Consider the following 18,318-nt stretch of genomic DNA (forward strand, 5'->3'; position numbering starts at 1 on the left):
GGTGTATGAATGTGTGTGTGAATGGGTGAATGTAATGCACAATCTATGTAAAGCGCCTTGGATAAAGGCACTATATAAATGCACCATTTACCATTTACCATGTAGATAGAAGACGATACAGCTCCCTGGTAAACACTGGTAAAACATCACAGAGGAGGTAAAAAGGGGGGGGGGGGGACATATACAGTGAGGGGGAAAAAGGGGTGGGTGGGGGATTCAGATTTCACGGGGGGCAGTTTCGAATTGCAGCCGTCCGTAGGTGCCCTTGGAGAGCTGTTTTGAAGGAGTCAAGGGATTCGCATGTCTTAATGACTGTTGGTAGGGCGTTCCACATTTTGGTGGCATAGGAGCGAAAGGAATTTAGTCCCTTGTTGGTGCCGAATCTGGGTTGCACGTGGTTTGTTGAACTCCCTCTTGTGTTGTGGGCTTCATTGACATTAAGGAAGTATTTAGACGGGTACAAGGGTATCTTGGTGGTGTATCGAATCTTGTGGACTAGACCCATTGCAAGATGATGTACCCTAAGCCATTCCAGCCTGTCAAAGTGGGCAGGGGTGAGGCCCAGTAGTAGCCTGACCAGTTTGTTTTGGGAAGTCTGGAGCCTTGTTTTAAGGGCCTTTGAGGTGCTGTGGTACCAAAGAGGTGCATGCATAGTCGAAGAAACCTTGTACGAGGTTTGCTCCCGTTAGGGTCTTCAGGGTGTTTTTGTTAACCAGTGAGGAGATTCTCCTCCACGGCCTCTTTACTGCCTTACAATAATAACCTAAGCCTACGACACCTCTCTCCTCCAACCTCTCTCACCACAATACTGCCCAACTGTCCATTTGGTTACATTCCTGCACGATTTGGGATTCAAGTGTGTTTTGACTTCCTGGTTCTCTCACATGCATGGTTTGCAAACCGATCTTGTGATGATTTGTCCATTGTTGTTGTCCGACCTACTGTATGTTTCATGTCCTTGCATCTTAGTCAAAGTGTATTTTTGTTCTTTGATATATATTGTCTATATTTTGTACTACGTGCTAAATAAATAAAACTAAACCATGTTGCTGGTATTTCTACAATAAAGTGGTTCAGAGTTCTGGATGTTGCAGGTCTATGATCATCGTTCTAACTGGTCATCATCCCCAAAAATGCCTTTATTTTCCTAACCAACCACTAACTTCAATGCCCATATAACATACGGTACATATGCAATTCATCACTATCTTTACTAAGTGTTGCCTATTACAGATATACTATTTGTAACACATTCTATCACTGCTTCTTATAATGTTTTGTAATAATGTTGTAGAGGGGCGTTAATGGACCGGGGTAGAGTGGCCGGTATAGCAGCTGGTTGGGAACCCAGTTCGATCCCGGGCTCCCCCAGAGTTAATAATAATAATAATAATAATAATAATGGATTTTATTTATAACGCACTTTACATTCCAAGGAATCTCAAAGTGCTACAGAAAATAAAAGCAGAAGAAACAACACACCATTAAAAACATCTAATAAAACAGGAACATTTAAAACAAAAGGGCAAGGCTATAAAAATGCTTTAGTAAAAAGGAAAGTTTTTAGTCCTCTCTTAAAAATGTCAACCGACTGTGGGGCTCTCAGGTGGGCGGGGAGAGCGTTCCACAGTTCGGGGGCGACCGAGCAGAAGGCCCGGTCACCCATGGTGCGAAGGTTTGTTTTTGAGGGTTTGAGGAGGTTGGTGTTTGAGGAGCGGAGGGAGCGGGTAGAGGATTGAACTGTGACAAGTTCCTTGAGGTAGGGGGGGGCATTGCCGTGGATGCACTGGTGGGTTAGCAGGGAAATCTTATATTCAGTCCGGAATGAGATGGGGAGCCAGTGGAGTGAGCGGAGGATGGGTGTGATGTGCTCGTATTTACGCACTCTCATCAGGATCCTAGCAGCGCTGTTCTGAATGTATTGGAGCCTTTGAAGGCTCTTGCTAGGGATCCTGATGAGAAGTGCGTTGCAGTAGTCCAACCTGGAGGAGACAAAGGCGTGGACCAACTTTTCAGCATCAGGTAGAGAGAGAGGGTGGGACGGAGTTTGGCTATGTTTTTTAGATGGAAGAAGGATGTTTTGCAGAGGTGTTTGATGTGGGCCTCGTAGTTGAGGTGGGGGTCCATTTTAACACCCAGGTTTGTGACAACTGATGAAAGTGGAATGTCCTGGCCAGAGAAGGTGATGCTTGTTATGGGGGATGATTGAACCTAGAGTTAGTGTCTAAGCAAGACTCTGAACCCCTAATTGCTCCCAATGTGGAGGTTGGTGCCATGCATGGAGTCCTCCGCCATCAGTGTATTGATGAATGTGTGTGTGTGTGTGTGTGAATGTAATGTACAATCTATGTAAAGCTAATGCACCATTTACTTAATAATAATGGATTTTATTTATAACGCACTTTACATTCCATGGAATCTCAAAGTGCTACAGCAAAATCAAAGCAGATACTTGTGCTGATTGTGTAAAGATCTTGTGTGAGAATGTATAAGTGGGAGAAGGAAGGTGTGTGTGTGTGTGTGTGTGTGTGTGTGTGTGTACGCGCCTTGCATGGATTCCTCCGCCATCAGTGTATGAATGTGTGTGTGTGTGTGTGAATGTAATGTACAATCTATGTAAAGCTAATGCACCATTTACTTGTGCTGATTGTGTAAAGATCTTGTGTGAGAAAGTGGGAGAAGGAAGGGGTGTGCGTGCATGTGGTATGAGAGTATGCTTGAGTGTGTGTGCATGCGTGTGGTTGTGAGAGAGCCAGAGCAGTGGTAGCAGCTCTAGTCGAACCAAGTCCAATCTATCAGCAGTAAATCCCAGAGTGAGAGGGTCCCAGGCTGCCAGACCAGTGTTCTCAGAGACAGAGAGCATTAAGGCAATGATGTTACAAGCCTCTAATAGGCAATTCACACTGAGAGGGACTGAATCCGTTTCATTGGAACAGTTTCCGAATACGGTTGCCTGGTCCCCGGTGGCCATAGATTCACATTGCCCGAGATTCAACAGCGCACCCGGGTACACTTGCATAACACACTTTGATCCTCCAGATGGTGGTGTGCTTGATGACTGGTGCGCACGGACACTGACCATCAACTCTGCGACATGGTCTCCAATAAATCCAGACACTGCATTGCCTCTTTTGGCTCGTTGCCGTTATACTACGTCACTGTCAGCCTGCTTGCTATTCACTGTGTCAGTCAGTTCTGTGCTCCAGTGTCGTGTTTGATATTAGTTTAATGGATTCTACTTTAGCATTATTATTATTTTGTTTTACTTTGGAAACTATGCCTAGCAAAGCCCAAGAGCCACGTGTAGTCCAAGATCAGCGCGTAGCCTACTGCGGTGCTGCGTGTATAGCAGATTCAACATAGCAGATCTACAAGCTCACGACGCGTTGTGAGCTTGTAGATCGGCGACGGGCGGCGTTGAGAAATGAGCTGGTGTTACGCTTCGTGCAGCGTCTGTGTTTTTTTTTGTTGACGCTTGGCTCGTCGACTAGAAATCATGTCACGTTCTAAAAAACAAACAAAAAAACAGTCCACTTCCTTCTTTAGGTATGCATGCACATTGGAACGATCCGTATCTGAATACACTTCAACGGTCCAGAGACCCGCCCCCCATGCGGTCTCGGGGACCCCCAGTCTGATATCCAATAGGCCACAGACCCATTTGATACCATTAAAAACAAGAATTGACATAAGTCATACTGTGTGGGTTGTTGTTGCAACTTGCTGGCTGCAATGCTATCCCATTGGCTGAGGTCAGCTAGAGGCAAAAAGTCTGATTGCCTAGAGACGAGGCAGCCAATGAAATAAATTGCCACTACCAACCTGATATAAAGTAGACCAGCCTGCTTCGCAGCTGGTAAAAAAAATAATCTGGAACCCACATTCTACAGTACATTGTTTGGGTCCTGGGACCACCAAGGGTCCAATGAGTCCAAACAGACCACAAATTAGGCCATGGCTAAGCCCACAAAACTTACAAAAAGGCAACAGAACACTTTACATTTAAAATATGACACTTGTTTATTTACTTTAAATTTAAAATATGACATTGTACATTTACAAAAACAGTAAAATCTAAAAACAAAACAAAAAAAAACAGCGGACTCGACAGTAAAAATCAAAACAGTGGTTGATCTATTTCTTGGAAGGCCGGTTCTCCAGGAGCAGAACCACCAGGCGACGGACACTGCCCGGCAGCTTGTTGGCATAGTGGTCCTTAAAGGGATAGTTCAGATTTTTTTAACTTAAGTTGTATGAAATACTTGCCATTAATATAGTGGTTGCAACTGTATTCATTGATTGCCCGAGTCCTGTGGTGGGAGTTCTGCTCTGGTTTTGGTGAAATATCAAGTAGTTCCGGTCATTTTGTGGGGGGCACTGGGGGCCACGCAGTAAAAGTAAATCAATCCACAAAACTAACGTCATTTGTATTGTTGACCTATTTCTAAAATATTAGTGCAACTTCCGTTCTTTTTTTACCCCTCTATCACACAGAACTATGTTTTTTGTGTCCATATCACTACGCCCAAAAAATAGTTCCATGTGATAGAGGGGTCAAAGTTGAACGAAAGTCGCGCTAATATTTTAGAAATAGGTCAACAATACAAATTACGTTCGTTTTGTGGATTCATTTACTTTTACTGCGTGGCCCCAGTGCCCCCCACAAAATGACCGGAACTACTTAATATTGACCAAAACCAGAGCAGAACTCCCACCATGGGACTCGGGCAATCAATTAATACAGTTGCAACCTCTATATTAATGGCAAGTATTTCATACAACTTAAGTTAAAAAAATCTGAACTATCCCTTTAAGGATGGAGGCCAGTCTGCTGCGGAGGCTGCTCAGACAGGGCAGAGAGCCGCAGTCTGGGATGTTGAGCAGCGTGTGGAAGAACTCGCACCACAGCTCACTGTGGGGGTTCCTGTGGAAGGGAGACAAAGATGGGTTAACGTCCAACATTTCATACTTTTGGAAGTAGTCTAAATTCTCAGTAGTTCACTTTCACGAATAGCAGATGTACCGATCTTGCAGCGACAGGCAGCAAGCTTGTATATCTGCTATTTTTTTAATAGCAGATGCAGCGACAATGACAGATGCTTAGCTGGTTTTAACGAGTGAACACTTAGTTGGAGGCCATCGATATTGTCCTTTTGCTGAGGTTTGCGTGATCTGCGCAAAACCCCTTTTGGTGTTTTAAACATTATGTTATAATTTAGCTATTGAAAAATAGCAGATCTACAAGCTCATAGCGCGCCACCGAGTGGCGCGCTACGAGCTTGTAGGTCTGCTATTTTTGAAAAATCGTGAAAATATTTATTTCAAAAAACTGGAGGATTTAGAAGGATTTTTTAAAATTTTGAGGTCAGGCCTAAATGGGTCAAATAAGGGACTATCGGTGGCACCCAACTGTAAACCACTGAAAACCTCTAGACGTGGTAAACTGGACTTGAATTGGCTCTGTACATTTCTTCTTTTTCCATCTATATACACAAAATCTGTTAGCCAAAAATAACTGATCTAGTAGATCAGCTATTTTTGCCAAATATCCCCCAGTCAGGGCGGGGTTCAAGTGGTTAAGCTTGAACTTGCACATGCAGTTAATGCATGTGCTCAACAGAGCAAGAGGAGAACACTTTGAAGAATCATGCAGTACGAGTGAACCATGCAGTACGAGTATGACAAAGTGTTGCTCATAACATGACAAACGTTGGACAGCAACTTTTTAAAAGATATTGCACCTTCCAATATTTAACCCACTCTGGATGGGAACGTCTTGGTGTTTAAAGCATTATGCGACACTTTAGCTATTGAAAAATAGCAGATCTACAATCTCGTAGCGTGGCACTTGGTGCGCAAAAGTTATTTTTGAAAGATTGTGAAAATGTGGCGCAAATCTTTGAATATATATTCAACGTTTTTAACTCAAAATCTTTGCTTCTGGGGGTCCCTGGAACTGGAGATGCTCCGAGAATCGGCCAGCGATCGGCCATATCGACCGATATTCACTCTGATCAGTAATCGGCATTTACCCTATCAGGAGAAACTGATCTTTTACACCATTGAAGTGGTATAAATGTCAATCAGATATCATTTAGCATTTTTGTGACAGGCCTAAACATTCTCCCCTTCCTCCCCACACACAGGAACGGTTTTGACATAATTTTGGAAATTAAAATTTGCACCATTCACAAGATCAGTATCGGACCTATTGTATCGGCCTATCATTAGAAAAACAATCTGAAAAAAACCTGATTGGAGCATCCCTACCTGGAACAACATATTTTGAGATGGGGTCGGCGGCCAATTACATATAATTCTGGGGCTCCTTGACATGGAATAGTTTGAGAACCACTGATATAGAAACATAGGTTTTACAGAAAACTGTCAGGATTTAGAAGACAGTTTAGGTAAGACTTAGGTAAACTCAGTGTTTCTTTTCACTGCACAACTAAAATATTTGATTCAAAGTAAACCACCACATTTACCTCCTAAAGTTCCCGTTTGTCTTCCAAACTCCATGCTCGTTTGTAACCTGCATGTACGTCCCAAAAAGCATGCAGTGGACCGTCGCTGCGATGCCAAAGTAGTCCGTCTGAAACAGGAACACAGTCAGTCTACCAGACCATCATAGGATACAATCATGAAGTAAATCACTCAAAACCCTACAACAGTACGTAGCATGAGGAACAGAATAGAACACAGCGGGCACCACTTCTCCATTGAACTCTACCCAGTTCTATTCTGTCACCTCAATACTGAATGGTGTGCTTGTTCACTTCATCGCACTACAAATGCCACAACTAGCTGATCTACAAGCTCAAAGTGTAAAAAAAGAAAAAATTAAAACATTAGTCTAGACCAGGGGTTCTCAACCCGTGGGTCGCGACCCCTCGGGGGGTCGCCAAATTATTTTGGAGGGTCCCCAAATTATTTTCAAAAAAAAATTGCAGATCTACAAGCTCATAGCGCGAAGAGATCCCTGAGGTCCCACTGGTGGTTGATGACAAAGTTGAAGGGTACAAGAAGACCAAGGATGCAGTTCTTCTGCTTAAAAAGCTGAAGGCCTGGAATGACATCAAGAGGGTGTACGCCTCCCAGCGAATGCGTGCCGGTAAGGGTAAAATGAGGAATCGCAGGAGAGTCCAGCGCAGAGGACCATGCATCATCTATAACCAAGATGCCGGTGTCACCAAAGCATTCAGAAATATCCCTGGGATCAACCTTCAGAATGTGAACAAACTGAACCTCCTGAGGCTCGCACCTGGTGGACATGTGGGCCGCTTCTGCATCTGGACAGAAAGTGCTTTCCGTAAACTAGATGAGCTGTATGGAACTGGGCGCAAAGCTGCCTCCCTGAAGGTGGATTACAATCTCCCCATGCATAAGATGACCAACACTGACCTGAGCAGGATTCTGAAGAGTGAGGAGATCCAGAAAGCACTTTGTGCACCAAATAAGAAGATCGTCCGCAGAATTCTGAAGAAGAACCCTCTGAAGAATGCAAGAATCATGTGGAAACTGAACCCCTATGCCAAGACAGCCAGGCGCCGTGCAATTCTCCAGCACGACCCTACTATCAAGGCCAAGATGCTGAAGCCCAAGAAGAAACCAGCCAAGAAGTCAGCTGCTGCATCTTTCAAAGCATAAATTCAAAGCATAAATTGGATCATAAAGACTGTTGGAGGAGCCATTATGATGGTGCTATATTATTGGTTAGGTTGGCATATTAGTTTTGAACACTTGGTGGCGGGCTTTAGATTTGACAGCACATAGAGGGTCACTCAGGTGAACTTGAAAGACAAAATTACTGGTTTGACCCAACAATGTGTGCATGCAATGATTTCATGCAAAGTGTACAATGCTGGCTATTTGAAAATTAACCACACATGCATGTCTCTGTTGAAAGGGAATCACAAATACATGCCATTGCTGAAGGTGAAAGGTTGTGCTGTGGATGCTGATGGATATTGGACCCCATGACAGTGTATCAAATGTTTCAAAGTCAAAGTCCACACACAAATCCACTGCATCAAAAGCATCAACATCTTCATCTGCTCGCATTATAGCCCAGGCTGAAAAGGCAGTTCTCATGGAGCAGGTTGCTGGCTTACAGCAGAAACATCAAATTGAAGCACAACAAGAACAGCTCAGAATGCAACAGGAAAAGTTGAGAAGAGAAAAAGAGCAGCTGGAAATGGAGACTCAGCTGGCAGCAGCCAATGCAAAAGCCCATGTTCTGGAGAGATGATGAGCTCAAGGAGCAGTTCAAGAGTGTCAAATGGAACGAACTCAGATATGCAAAAGGGGGCTGCTGCTCAAAAGGAAAAGTCTACATTACATCCAAATACAAACACATACTTACCTGGTCAAACCTCGACACAAAGGAAATGTGTCAAAGGAAACAAAGCCTCCCTCCCAGCCACAGGTTGTGAGGCCAAAACAATCAATTTATGAAAAATCTCCTCTGACTCAATACTCCCCAGGCAAACTCCATCAATGCAATACCCTCTCCTCAGTCAAAATGTGCAAACTTAAAATGTACTGGGTCAAATGAAAAAAGGTGTTCAAGGTCATACTGTTCATACTTCACTCCCTGTTAACAAATGTTGGTAATCAAGGTGATATTTACAATGTGTTGCAAAGACAGAATGACATAACAGCTCTAGTGGTCAAGCAGAACCTTTATTCCACTTTGACACCCGTCTCAGAGACATTCCAATTTATGACGGGGACCCATTACAATATGAAGGGTTTATCAGGGCATTTGAGAGTGCAATTGAGAAAAAGACAGATAGGCCTAATTATGGTGACTGTTTACATTTTTTGGAGCAATATACAAGAGGGCATCCAAAAGACCTGGTTCAAAGTTGCCAACATCTGCCTCCATCACAGGGCTACCAGAGAGAAAAGCAGCTGCTCAAAGAGCATTTTGGAAACGAACATATTTGCCCAACATATGTAAGTTAGCATCCGGCAGTTTCTAAATGCTGGGGACCCATACTCAACAAGATAAAACCTTAGGGTACTCAACATGTCTGGGCTCACATTCTGGCAAGACGACTATATCCTGATTTTTATGTAAGTATTTATTGTCTGCTGAGGTGACAGATCGGCTAATAAATATATTTGTGAACTCAACGGACAACGTTTGGACTTTCAGTTTATTTGAGCACACTCCCTGAACAGTCTCCCTAGCCGTCAGTGTTCAAGCATAGGGCTTGGACACTACAATCCATATACTGTAGGCAAGAAATTCAGGATGGTGGTGCAACTGAAACTCATGGTATTTCAAATAGGGCTTAAGTGGTTAATTCACAATGTAGGCCTACCTTTACTTTCCAAAAATGAAGTTGAGTCAAAACTCAGTCAAAATATAATTTGTCTTTGAAATGTATGTACCCTAGTGGAGTGACAAGTATAACAAAAATCACACCAGTGTGAAGTGAGGGGCGCTATTAAAGTCTCTCTCATGTTGATTAGGTGATGTAAAACAAACGGTGCAAACATTAAACGCCATTAACAATAAAGAGACATGACGTAAATTTTCCCTTCATTGTCAATGCGGTTACCAAACAAACATTGAACTAAAGACAAACATTAAACCTGTGTATAGGCTAGCACCCCTCAAAAACCCCAAATAGTCAAATATAGGCCTAGCAGATGACCACCCTAACCCTTGAAATGTGCTGCTCATATTCATATAAATTGGCTGCCCTATAACAATTAAATTATATCCTGAAATGTAGCTGACCACTCGGTTAAGGAGTCACATCAAAGCTGCCCCCACTGTTTTAAAGCATCCTCAAAACAGACTTCTGACTTGCAGTCCCCATCTAATTCAAATCCCCCTCACCCTTTAATGATTTTATTTGCTTAGTTTGAGTGGTACAACCATAGGGTGCTGCCACTCCAATGCCCAGCTATGACCGGCCCTCCCTATGTCTGTGGTAAACAGGTGACAGTGGCATTGTTGAGCTTCACACTGGGCACAGGTGCATGATGGGAAGCTGAGGTTTTTTGCACTCACTTAGGGTCTGATTTTTGAGAGACCTCCTATATATATATATATATATATATATATATATATGGCTTTGTTTTTCAACTAGGTTTAAGAAAAATCAAATGTTTGTTTTGAGGACTACAAACATTAGCACCCGTTGCTTAAACAAACATTAAATAAATTAACAATGTTTTCATAATTACATCATAAATCAGTTCCCGATGTAAGATGATAAGAGCGCCCTTCACTTCACACGGGTGTGATTTTTACACATTTAAGTAGTCATTTTCTTCATCAGGACCTGACGAAGACCTGTTGTGGGTTGAAACGTTCATTTCAAATAAACTACTCTGGGAGCTGTAGTGTAGAAGTGTGCAGTCCTCATTCCTTTTCCCCATTACACCTAGTGCCACAACTTTCTTTTAAACATTACCATAGTACTGAAGGAGATTATACCAATTCAAGAGTCAGACCCACAATTTTCATGGTTCAAACTGATCAAACTGATTTATTAATGGATATTTACAACACATATAATTCATAGATATTTACAAAATGTACATGAGACTTAACAGTTTGCTATTTACAACACATATAATTCATAGATATTTACAAAATTTACATGAGACTTACCAGTTTGCTATTTACAACACATATAATTCATAGAAAGTGTGTTTGAGTAGGCTCTCACCCCCTCAAAAAAAAAGAAAAAAATTATACACACAGTAAGTGTATAGATGAAAGTCAACATGTCTGCAAGCATGTCTGATTCTAGCCTGGCATGACCAGACTAACATCACTGGGTAGACATCTGGAACATTAGTGTTGAAGAAGGGGCAGTTAGTAGTTACAGACCAGGTTCCAATGTCACAGCAAAAAAAATCTCACTTTGAATAGCGGGCTCTGATTAGTCACCCACAACTTGGGGTGAGCGAAATGTAATTAGAGTAGTGCCAGACCAATATCTGCCCAGGGCACTTTGTCGTGTGGCAGATGTCTGGTTTCCAGGCTAGTCTGATTAAACTTCAGGGATTGCCAAGCAGGGGCGCAGCTAGGCTCCTCACCGTAGATGACTGCAGCTCAGAAAGGCGAGTGACATTCATCAGGTTGCTCCCCGAGTACTTCATCTTGATGGCCTTGTGGAGAGGGAAAACTAGCATTAGAATTAAATTAATGTATTTATTAAACATATGTTACTCCATTATATAGTCCCCACAGGAATCCGCGATCGCGGAATTTACCGCCGATGTAGGAAAAACATTTATTATGACTCATGCATAATTACAATTAATTGTATCCATTTCATGAAAGATTTGAATTATCTAAAAAGAAAATAGCTTTATAACTCTACATTATACTAACCCTAGTGGAGAATATATATTTTATTTTAGTAATATTAATCTATGTGAACATCCCCATTTTACTGCATTATATTCCAATTTACAATTAAGGCATTTAGCAGATGCTCCTTGTCCAGAGCAACTTAAAGTAAACACAGACATCACATGCGGAAAGCTAGTGTCCGAGTGTCTCAGTAATCTAGGTTCATAGGTAAACCAAGCATCAGTGTGAACATGATGCTTGAACAGGAGAACATGAGTGCCTTCGTTTGCCAACTCACCTGGAAATTTGTATTCCCCTCGTTGACGACATTCTTAGCAATGTGCTGCATTATCGGTTTCAGGTGAGCTGCATCATAGGTTGTGCAATGCTGCTCTGTAGGAGTCTGCAACACATGAAAAACAATCAATAAGAACATCATATGTGGTGCAATACGGCTCTATAGTAGTCTGCAACACATGGAAAAACAACTTTAATCAAAGGACAAAGTGTCTGTAATGAGCCAACATTATACATTTATTCTATTCAACTCACCCAAGGCAGGCCACCCAGCAGCAGCTGGGAGAGGCACAGTGAAGCAGCAGCGATCTCAGAGGGCCGGTAGTGAACCATGTCGTAATCTAGGAGCGTCAACTCCATGAGATACTTGGCCAGCATGTGTCTCTCCACGGTTAGACATGGGTTCTCAGATTGCTCCATGGTACACTAGAAAAAAAGAAAAAAAACCCCACACACATTAAAAAGCCTGCTTTCATACAATACTCTGCTACATCATGCGTTATTTTTTCATTTAGACCATGTTCTTGTTGCTTTATAAAGTAACTCTGAACAGCATAATGTTTATTGGAATATTTGATTATTTTGACTCAGAGGGTCAAGTCTGATCACTACACCTTGTATGTTAGTGAAACAATGAGGAACAATGACTCACGCTTGCAGCCTTGGATGCTCTCTTGAGGAAGTGCAAGGGCAGTGGGCGCCCCAGCTCAAAGTTGAGAGACCTTAGCATCAGCCACTCCATCTGTCTAATCTGAGTGGTTGTGTAGGTGTTGTCTGTAATGTCAGCCAACTCCTGGATCCTAAGGGCGTCCATTTGTCTCGTCTCCTCATACTTTGAGGCCAGCAGCATGGCAGTGACACCAACAAGTTGGAGCTTAGTTGGTGAAACTTGCTGAACCTGAAATACATCAAAACAGCTCATTAAAAAAAGATTTATATAATTTAAAAAAAAAGACACTAGAGCAGATTAAATGGCAAACTAATTAAATTAGTAAATTGCCCTTACTTGCAGAAAACGATCCAAGATGGCAACTGTGAGATAGAGTGTATCCTGCTGCAGCTGGTAACTGGAATGAAGCCGGATCAGCCAGTCGATTAAGACAGCTCGCATGTGTGCCGTTATCTTGTAGCCCTTCAAGTACCCGGGTCGGACATCCTGCTTTACCTGTACAAACAATATATCCAATGCATTAGTTTACAAAGCCTAAAAGCCAAAAAGAAATTCAAGTAAAGTAAAATGTCATGACTGTGACAACAACCTTAGTCGCATCATGTAGTAAAAAAAAAAAACATGCCTCTGGCATCACATACCTCTAGATCCATAAGATTTGCATATATGTCTTTCACATATTCAGAACATAGGTGGGGCATCTCCGAGTCTCGTGCATCAATGTCCTCTACGGTCGTTTTGGTTGAAGGTATGGCTGCGCCAGTCCTCTGAAGAGAAAAGAAAAGTCAAAACCCATCCTTGTACAATAATTTATATAAAAAAACAATATACAAATACTGATAGCGATGATATGCAATTCTACAGTGCAGACTAGCAAAAACTTACTCGGGACTCCAGGATGGATGCTCTCCACACCTTCCTAGTCATCATCAGGAGCTCTGCAGTGTTCACAGCTCTGCTGTCACGCTGCAGTGTGTCTACATAGGTGATGTGCCCGTCTCCCCATCCAACTGTGCCTCGTGTGACTCTGTTGGCCATCACTTTCAGGTGCCTAGCACAGTGCCCAGCCATCCTCGTCATTCTCTCCCTGAGCTTGTCCGCGACTCCCGGGAGGCATTTGTAGAGGTCCACGTTTCGGATGTGGTCCACCCATGGTACACCAGGGATCATCTGCAGCGTTCTTGTGTAGACACTATCCAGGGCCTTGACCTGAGTGTACAGAGGGAACCTTCTGTTAGAGGTATGACTCACTAAATTTGAACACAATTTGTCATTTTAAATGAACACAAGTGATTTCACAGTGTAAAAACAAGTAGCAAACTGGAGTCTGTGGAATTGTAAAGGTTGAGATTTAAATATATTACCTTCATGTTAGGCACCTTGTTGGCAAGGTCTCCAAGAGCAGCTCTCTTTGGACCAGGTTCATGCACGTTGACATTCCCCATGTGTACACGGTTCTCCTTCTCCATGTTCATCCACTGTTCAGGAACATTAAAAAAACAGAAACAGTCAATCATCCGTTTGGAAAAAAAAGGAAAGATTCCACTTAAAGATTCGCAAAGTTCATGTTAAAAAAAATACATGTAACCGGCGGGTCATCGATCAGACCAACGTCTGCGCCCCGTAGCCTCGGTACCCAGGCTTTCATTTTCGTTCGCATTCGGCAATGCGCCCCATAACGGGTGAGTGACGGTTAGGTCTCATCTATAGCCCAAGATTTAGACTCTCGTAGAGTTTTTTTCGAGAGCGATATCGTCAGAATCGAAAAGAACTCTACGAGAGTCTAAATCTTGGGCTATCTCATCTACATGTCGCTTGCCGACCAGAACAGAGATTGATTGATTTATTAACAGTTTTCAGAATTACAGTACATTTAAAGTACAACTCAATACAACAACCCACACCCACAACACCAGAGGGAGTGCAACGAACCATGTACAACCCAGATTCGGCACAAACAAGGGACTAAATTCTTTTCGCTCCTATGCCACCAAAATGTGGAACGCCCTACCAACAGTCATTAAGACATGCAAATCCCTTGACTCCTTCAAAACCGCTCTCAAAGGGCACCGGATGGCTGCAATTCGAAACTGGCCCCCGTAAAATCTGAATCCCCCCACCGCCCCTTTCCCTCACTGTATATGTTTCTTTTCCCTTTTTACCTCCATTATGATGAATTCCTGTTCTGTTCTTTGTCTATATAGAAGTGTCTATTTGTACGTCTCTAAATGTTTTGATGAATTGAACATGGTTGACCCTCTTGTAAACAAGTGTAATGCTTAATTGGGTCGTCCACTCACAGTTAACAGCCTTTGTATTGAGTTTGTGCTTGAAATGTACTGTAATTCTGCAAACTGTTAATAAATATTTCAATCAATCAATTTGTTAACTGTGACAGTGACACCATAAAGCAACAGGAAATCATCACTTATCATATCTGATAATTATATTAAATTATATTTATTATATATTAAAGCCGACAACGCGTCGTCTTAGATCGGTTCGGCGAGCGACATGTAACGGTTACATGTCGATATCTTTCTGGTCGACAAGCGACATGTAACTGTTACAGCGCTCGCCGAAACTATCTAACAAGACGCGTTATCAGCTTTAATATCTGTTCTGGTCGACAAGCGCGACATCATGTAACAACCGTTAAGGGTTACACGTCGCTTGTCGACCAGAAAGATATCGGTCTGCGACACGATCGAGGAGCGGCAACAGTGAGGTACATTCATAATGCTGCTTAACGACCCGGAAGAACTGGGCAACGTTTAGTTTACTCACCGTACTGCGGAAATTCTCCGAGGACACAACAAAAACGGGATGAAAAACAGCGTTTTCCATGGTAATTGTAGTCTCACTCTCAACAGTTGAAACTTAAACAAAAAAAAACAACTAACTAACAAGAGTAACACTAGCAAACCGAGTGATGCTGATAACCGTTAATGTATGCACCGCTACAAAAGTAACACTAGCAAACCGAGTGATGCTGATAACCGTTAATGTATGCACCGCTACAAAAGTAACACTAGCAAACCGAGTGATGCTGATAACCGTTAATGTATGCACCGCTGCAAAAGTAACACTAGCAAACCGAGTGATGCTGATAACCGTTAATGTATGCACCGCTGCGGCGGTGAGTCAGATGCTCGCTGTTGAAAACTAACACTGACTGAAGAAAGAGTTCTGCAGCTTCTCTATTTAAACGTTAACGCGCGCCTCCTCTGATTGGCCAACCTGCCGTGGAAGGCACGCCGCTCATTGGTTGAGGCGCGCCTCCTCTGATTGGCCAACCTGCCGCGGAAGGCACGCCGCTCATTGGTTGAAGGGTGGAAAGCCTGGTGACGCGAAGACTCTGGACAAAATATCATGACAGCAGGTTTGGAGATCTGTTCGGAATTGATTACATGAAACAGTCACAGTATTTCACCGAATTCACTCATCGAAGCTTTAACCAACTGCCAAGAACAACACATCCAAATGCAACGAACCATGTACAACCTAATTAATTGTAAACTCACACAAGGGGCAAGCCTACTGTAGCTTTCAAGGCGTGAGCTAAGCTAAAAGCTAAATTGTTTACATTAAAAAAAATCCAAGAAAAGCCGACTTACCGGCACCGCAAGCTCGTGGGGACCATCTCAAGAAGAAAAAACAGACGTCCGGCCGTCGTTATGTTGGGTTGTTGAGAAAATGAGAATTCGTTTTTAAATCTAACTGCAGCTGTGCGGGTCCGCCCCACTGACCAATCAGCGTTGAGCGACCAACGTGATTGATTGATTGATTGATTGAAAAATGTATTAACAGTTTGCAGAATTACAGTACATTTCCAGCACAAACTCAATACAAAGGCTGTTAACTGTGAGTGGACGACCCAATTAAGCATTACACTTGTTTCCAATAGGGTCCACCATGTTCAATTCATCAAAAACATTTAGAGACGTACAAATAGACACTTCTATATAGACAAAGGACACAGAACAGGAATTTATTATTTAGGGATGCCGCCACCTAGTGAGCTGGAGGTGCTTTATTATTGGCATGAGAAAACATACCAGTAGTTTACATTGCCAATAATAAGACGCAAGTGCCAAGTGTCCAAATGAAAACAGTTGAATATGGGTAAAGTAGATACAGTTGGAGAGGGGTATATACAACTCTGTCTATACTCTATGGCTCTCTGGTAATTGTACAGGTAGATTAGGTATTAGTCCTCATGTGTTTCACTTGCAGCGTGCTTATTGCGTCATCTTCTGGCTTGAATAGTGTACTGCACCATGGCACTGGCTGGTTGACATGCAGCAAAACAATACTCCTGAAGTTGTATTTTCCATGTGTTCCATCAAACTAGTCAAACTAGTCTTTAAACTGCACATCAGTGTACATTTAAATGTATTTTTATGAATTCAGCCGATTTAATAGATCAAAAACACACAGATGAATTATGTCAAAAACACTTTTATTTCAGTAGCATCTTTTTGTGATTTCCAATGGAAAAGACACAGTATGTTGGTTTGGCATAGATAATTTTTTTGTCTTGCGTAAGTAAGGCAAGGCTTAAAGTATTCAGTTCCTTTTTGTTAAAGCTCAGGCTGCAAAGATCATCATCATCATCCTCATCTCATCCTCATCATCCTCATCTATTCCGTCAACGATATATAACTTACTAATTCCTCATTCCTTCAGGACGGTAAGTCCCACCACAATGGGTCATATCTAGGCCCACTTTTACTTGCTGAAAAACGGAAACAGAAAAATACACAGCCATTTCAGTTTAAATATGTCGTCAGTCTGCTCCCGGTATAGAACCCGTTTAGACGTACAGTACACTAGCGCTTTGCTCACACCAGTTGAGACAAACCCAGTATGTCATAAGGCACTAGGTAAACACATACACACCCTGACCAAATAAAATATAAATAACCCCCCACCGTAACACATACACCCCCACACACACTGACTACAGTATTTCCCTCTAACCCAGTGGTTCTCAAACTTTTTTAATTTCAAGGACCCCCAGTATGGTATGCATTGGCGCCACAGACCCCCACTACTACTATTACTACTACTACTACAAATGGTTCCATTTGTACACTCTCAGAGCTACAGACCTGTTCCAAACCTGTTCCGTTTGGTTCCTAACTAAGAACCATTTAGCTGGGGGACGCCCTGGCACCCCCGCAAGGAACCATTGAGGGTCCCCCGCGGGGTACATACGTTGGTTGGACCAACAGTCCTACAGTCATTAGTCCGACAACACCGTCGCTCCCGACATGCGGGTTAAAAGTAACCCGTGCTTGCTGTTGAACTGGAAGCAAGCACAGGTTCCGACTCACACTACACTTATGAAAGATGTTATGCACTATTTGCAATTGGAAAAGATAAAGTTTGAATTGAGAGGGAGTGAAGATAGATTTTACCAGACATGGCAACCCTTCATTGACTATTTCAATAGGTGCACGCTAACCCCTCCTACACAATAGATAACAAAATCAAAAATTGGAAAGAAGAATGTCGTGTTGGGAAAGTTTGAGAGCAAGAGTGTCTGTCCTGTTGTCTTTATTTTGTTTGTCTGTTCACATTTGTCACTGTTTAACTGTTTTTTGTTTTTTCTTTATCACATTTATGTACCTTTTTTATTATGTATTGTATGTCACTTAATTACACATTATCTGTCAATGATATTCTTAAGTTATGTCATAATACAAAAAGCCTAATAAAAACTATTTAAAAAAAAAAAAAGTAACCCGTGCTGCGGGTTAAAATTCACCCGTGGCTCCTGACAAGTGCTGCAGGTTCAAACTAACCCGTGGCGGGTTAAAAATCACCTGTGGCGTCCGCGTGCGGTTAGGGTTAGGTTAGAGTTTTGGGTAGGGTGTTGGACTCATGACTGTAGGACTGTTGGTACTTTGAGAACCAGTGTTCTTAACCACACACACACACACACACACACACACACAGTCATAACCCAACATAACTACACTTTCTTATTATTCCTTTTCTTCTTCTTCCTGATGGGCTG

At 42.4% G+C, this 18,318-nt stretch overlaps 3 protein-coding genes across 5 annotated transcripts in view; 1 reads left to right on the plus strand and 2 right to left on the minus strand.

Annotated features, from left to right (window-relative positions):
- Positions 1-6,978: 6,978 nt before the first annotated feature.
- LOC306921827 (large ribosomal subunit protein uL4-like) lies at positions 6,979-7,650 on the plus strand (the record flags this gene model as incomplete). The annotated part of the gene is made up of 1 exon (XM_079499128.1): positions 6,979-7,650. Exon 1 carries the CDS (start codon positions 7,105-7,107, stop codon positions 7,648-7,650), a length of 546 nt encoding a protein of 181 aa, XP_079355254.1. The 5' UTR covers positions 6,979-7,104.
- Positions 7,651-10,772: 3,122 nt separating this feature from the next.
- LOC306921982 (G2/mitotic-specific cyclin-B2-like) lies at positions 10,773-15,955 on the minus strand. 3 transcript variants are annotated; one of them, XM_079499331.1, is made up of 10 exons: positions 15,917-15,955; positions 15,081-15,172; positions 13,658-13,771; positions 13,179-13,502; positions 12,935-13,060; positions 12,630-12,788; positions 12,276-12,521; positions 11,879-12,037; positions 11,625-11,729; positions 10,773-11,139 (listed from the first exon to the last, which is right to left on the minus strand). In XM_079499331.1, exons 2-10 carry the CDS (start codon positions 15,138-15,140, stop codon positions 11,029-11,031), a joined length of 1,404 nt encoding a protein of 467 aa, XP_079355457.1. In that variant the 5' UTR covers positions 15,141-15,172; positions 15,917-15,955; the 3' UTR covers positions 10,773-11,028. The 3 variants fall into 3 exon arrangements, with proteins under 3 accessions (XP_079355457.1, XP_079355455.1, XP_079355456.1); XM_079499329.1 differs by having other exon boundaries at positions 11,879-12,049; XM_079499330.1 differs by lacking the exon at positions 15,917-15,955 and having other exon boundaries at positions 11,879-12,049; positions 15,081-15,200.
- A 783-nt stretch (positions 15,956-16,738) lies between these two features.
- LOC306922455 (uncharacterized protein) overlaps positions 16,739-18,318 on the minus strand; it is a 2,457-nt gene continuing 877 nt past the window's right edge. Inside the window, exons 2-3 of the mRNA XM_079500088.1 lie at positions 18,104-18,318; positions 16,739-17,592 (exon numbers count right to left, since the gene is read on the minus strand). The exon at positions 18,104-18,318 is cut by the window's right edge and continues 228 nt beyond it. Coding sequence (XP_079356214.1) covers positions 18,274-18,318 — 45 coding nt within the window. The 3' untranslated portion in view covers positions 16,739-17,592; positions 18,104-18,273. The remainder of the gene's footprint in view (positions 17,593-18,103) is intronic.

Source organism: Electrona antarctica (genome assembly GCF_951216825.1).
Source record: "Electrona antarctica genome assembly, chromosome: 4".
Taxonomy (NCBI): Eukaryota; Metazoa; Chordata; class Actinopteri; order Myctophiformes; family Myctophidae; genus Electrona; species Electrona antarctica.

Coding starts and splice junctions, on each gene's coding strand:
- LOC306921982 (XM_079499329.1), bottom strand. CDS start 15,140: ATGGAAAACGCTGTTTTTCATCCCGTTTTTGTTGTGTCCTCGGAGAAT. Junction 12,050..12,275: donor GAGCATCCAAGGCTGCAAGC/GTGAGTCATTGT, acceptor CTTTTTTTCTAG/TGTACCATGGAGCAATCTGA. Junction 11,140..11,624: donor AGGGGAATACAAATTTCCAG/GTGAGTTGGCAA, acceptor CCTCTCCACAAG/GCCATCAAGATGAAGTACTC.